Source organism: Ricinus communis, chromosome 6 (genome assembly GCF_019578655.1).
Source record: "Ricinus communis isolate WT05 ecotype wild-type chromosome 6, ASM1957865v1, whole genome shotgun sequence".
Lineage (NCBI taxonomy): Eukaryota > Viridiplantae > Streptophyta > Magnoliopsida > Malpighiales > Euphorbiaceae > Ricinus > Ricinus communis.
Window position 1 is genome coordinate 3,731,350 of NC_063261.1, and position 4,299 is coordinate 3,735,648.

The 4,299-nt window shown below is 33.0% G+C and overlaps 1 protein-coding gene across 1 annotated transcript; it reads left to right on the forward strand.

Moving 5' to 3' along the window:
• The first annotated feature begins 264 nt into the window (after positions 1-264).
• Positions 265-2,294, forward strand: LOC125370251. The gene is made up of 6 exons (XM_048375251.1): positions 265-294; positions 340-471; positions 658-720; positions 1,125-1,142; positions 1,245-1,811; positions 1,923-2,294. Exons 1-6 carry the CDS (start codon positions 265-267, stop codon positions 2,292-2,294), a joined length of 1,182 nt encoding a protein of 393 aa, XP_048231208.1.
• The last annotated feature ends 2,005 nt before the right edge of the window (positions 2,295-4,299 follow it).

Genomic DNA, 4,299 nt, shown 5'->3' on the forward strand with positions numbered 1-4,299 from the left:
TGATACCTTCAAGATTAATGGAACAACAGACGATGCAATTCATCTCCGCTTGTTTCCATTTTCTTTGAAGGATAGAGCAAAGCAGTGGCTACAGTCGCTACCTCCAAACATTATCACTACTTGAGATTCTTTGGTAGAAATTTTTTTGTTTAAGTACTTTCCTCCCTCTAAAAGTGCTAAACTTAGAAATGACATATCCACTTTTGTGCAGTTTGATGATGAGTCAATGTACAACACCTGGAAAAGATACAATGACCTACTTAGATGCTACCCACACCATGGACTACCAATCTGGTTAGAGGTACAAACTTTTTATAATGGTTTGAATTTGACTAGCAGATAGTAGATGCAGCTGCTGGTAGTTCTTTAAGCAGCAAGACACCAAAGCAAGCCCAAAGCTTGATAGAGGAGATGGCCACAAACAATTACCAGTGGCACATTACTAGGAGCAGGACGGGATGTCAAGGGAGTGTACACTAGTTGGATGCCATTGCAGCCTTGGCGGCTCAAATGGAGTTATTGTCCGAGAAAATTGATCAACTCTAGATGCCTGTCCAAGCAGCTCAAGCAGGTTGTGAGTTTTGTGGTGGCCAGCATTTCAGTAGTAACTGTATGTCGGGAGGTATGTTTGCTTCTTCTTCATCTAACTTTGAGCAGGTAGACTATATGGGCAGTCAGCCTAGGCAGCAGAACAACCTGTATAGCAACACTTATAATCCGGTATGGAGAAATCATCCGAACTTCGGATGGAGGAACAACAACAACCATGGGCCATCAGGGTTTCAACGACTACATTAGCAGCCGCAACAATCTATTCTCCCACCTCAGTCTTCTCAAGCTCAAGAGAAAAAGCATAACTTAGAGGAGCTGATGATGAAGTTTGTGTCCACTTGAGAGACCAGATTCCAACAAATGGACGCAACTTTTAGAAATCAACAAGCCTCCATTCAAAACTTGGAGAATCAAATAGGCCAGATTTCTAAGATGTTGGTTAAGAGGCAGCCGAGGACTTTATGTAGTAATAGAAAGTCCAATCCGAGAGAGCATGTGAACGCAATCACTTTGGGTCAGGTAAGTATATTCCTGGTTTTTCTCCTGTTTCTAATAATGATATTGATGCGCAGGTAGATTCAAGCAAAAAGGTAGAAGATAACTAGGCAGAGGAACTAGAGAAGGAAGAGGCAAAGAAGATTCCATTGAGGGAATACCAGCCTAAAATTCCTCACCCTCCTAGGTTGAAGCAGGCGCAAGTCGAGCAACAGTTTGGTAAACTTCTTAATGTATTTAAACAACTGCACATAAACTTACCTTTTGTTGAAGCTATTTCACAGATGTCTAGGTATGCGAAGTTCTTAGAGGAGATCCTTAGCAACAAAAGGAAGTTTGAGGACTTGTCATTCGTGACGCTAAAAAAGGAATGTTCAGCGATTTTCCAAAACAAGTTACCGGAAAAGAAACAAGATCCAAGGAGTTTTACTATCCCTTGTGGTATAGGTGACTTAACTATTAGTGATGCTTTAGCTGATTTAGGAGCTAGCATTAATGTAATTCCATACAACCTATTTGCTAAGTTGGGGCTGGGAGAGACAAAACACACTAGGATGAGTATACAACTAGCTGATAGGTCAGTCAAGTATCCTAAGGGTGTTGTAGAGAATGTGCTTGTTAAGGTGGATAAATTTATATTTTCTGTTGACTTTGTAATCTTAGACATGGATGGTGGGAGTAGTGTACCTTTGATTCTAGGTAGACCTTTCCTTGCAACATCTAGGGCGATTATAGATATTTGTGATGGAAAGCTTGAACTTAGGGTAGGGGATGAGACTGTCACCTTTGACTTGAATAATTCTATGAGATAGTCTTTAGATCATGATGATGTTGTGTATTCTATTAATGTACTTGATGATGTTGTTGAAACACAGTTGCAGAAAATGTTGGTTGAAGACCCTCTACAAGTCACTTTGCCAATGGAAGATAAGCATGAGCTGTCAAATGAGAATGTGTTGGAGCAACTTGCATTTTTGTTAGCTAATGAACCAAGCAAGAATACTGATAAGTTTATTGTAATTGACAGGGTAGGTGTGCAGAAGTTGAGGTCATCAATTGAGGAACCACCAGTTCTTGAGTTGAAAGAGCTCCCAAAGCATATCGATTATGCATATCAAGACAAAGACAATAATTTGCCTGACATTTCAGCAGCAGACTTGACACCCGAGGTAAGGGAGATGACATTATCCTCTCTAAGGAAGTACCAAAAGGCGTTTGCTTGGGAGATGACGTTTCTTCTTTTTTAAATCCATAATTTCTATTAATTGTATTTCTTTTACTCCTGTCAATTCTCAGACCTTATGGCATTTCATTTAAGCCATCTTTCTTTTCCTCATCTAAGAACTCTTTATCAATTACATGATGAAATTACTTGTTCCAAAAAATTTTGAAGTGATATTTGCCATTTAGCCAAACTACAAAGACCTTCATTTCTTATAAGTGAATCTATTTCTAAATAATGTTTTAATCTCATCTATATAGATATAATGGACCTATATCCCAAGCTTCTTTACGTAGCCACCACTATTTTTTATATAGTTGATGATAAAAGTCGCTTTACTTGGATTTTTCCCATGAAAACAAAAAGTGATACTCATTTATTGATTCAAAATCTTTGCACCTTTGTCGAGACATAATTTTCTTGTTAAGGTCAAGGTTTTACATAGTGACAATAGAAAGAGTTTGATATATAGTCTTGTTTCAAGGCATTATTGACCAAACATTGTAACTATACCCTATAGCAAAACAACGTCATTGAACGCAAGCACGAATACATTTGGAATGTGGCACGATCACTCTGTATCCAAGCTCATTTACCTTTGATTTACTAAATTAATTATGTTCTACCTGCAATCCATTTGATTAACCATATCCCTACTCCTATACTTCAAAATAAAACACCCTATGAAATTATTTTTTGATAAGCCTCTAACATTTGTCCACCTTAAAGTCTTTGGGTGCCAATTCTATGCCTATAAACTTGGCCCACATAAAGATAAATTTTCACCCAAGGCCCTAAAATGTTTGTTCTTGGGCTACCCATCTAATACCAAAGGATATAGAGTTTATGACCTTTAAGACAAACAAGTCTTTGCATCTTGAGATGTTGTATTTATTAGGACTGAGTATGGATCTCGGTGATTCCCACTCGAACCTAATAACCATACCGAAAAGTACCAGAACCGAAAAAACCAAAAGTTTTTATAACCGAATTGAACCGATCCGAATTTTTTTACTATTACGGTATGGTACTAGTTCATTAGTAAAAACCATACCGTAACCGTACCAGAACCGATCTGTCTTGTACTGATCCGGACCAAACCGTAGAACCGAATTTTTTACATATATTTATAAATAATACATTTATTAAAAAAATAATACATATACTCTATAAAAAATTATTTTATATTTATCATTTATATAATTCAAGTAATTTTTATCAAAATACAAAAAATAACACATATTAGAAATAACTATAATATTATAATATACTTTATACTCTATAAAAAATATAAGTTATATATATTAATATGTCACATAGTATATTGATACTAGTAATCTAGTATACATACTATAATACTAGATTTAAATTTTATTTACTATCTAGAAATTTTTGACAAGTTAATTAAAAATTACTTAATTTAATAAAAAGTTATATAAATTAGTAAAAATTATAAAAATATATTATTATATAAATATAATATTATTTACACTATATTTATTAATAAATTAATTTTTAATTATATAATATTTTTATTTTAAGAATAATAATATTAATTATACTAAAAGTATTAATTTATATAAATATTAAAATTAAGAAATAAATATTTTAAAAATAATTTTTATATTATTATACTAATAAAACTTAAAAATTAAATATTTAGAAATAATTAATTTATTAACTTTTAAAATATTATAAATTAATATTAAAATATAAAAATAAATATTAAATTATATTTATAAATTTAATTTTTTTTAAAAAGAATCAAACAAAACTTGAGAAAAAATTGTCAAAATATCTTTTAACAATATAGAAGTTCTTTACTTCCTACAACAGCGGAGGTCCTCATTTGTTGTCAAGATTGGCTTAGAAGTTGAAATAAACCTATCCAACTAGAAGAATCAATTGAGGATATTGAAAGCATAGAGTCAGGTAACATTTCTTTACTTCTTACATAGGTTTGTTTATTGTTGATGTTGTTAAGTCTTATTGACGTAATTTTTTATTTTTATTATAGAAATTATTCAAGA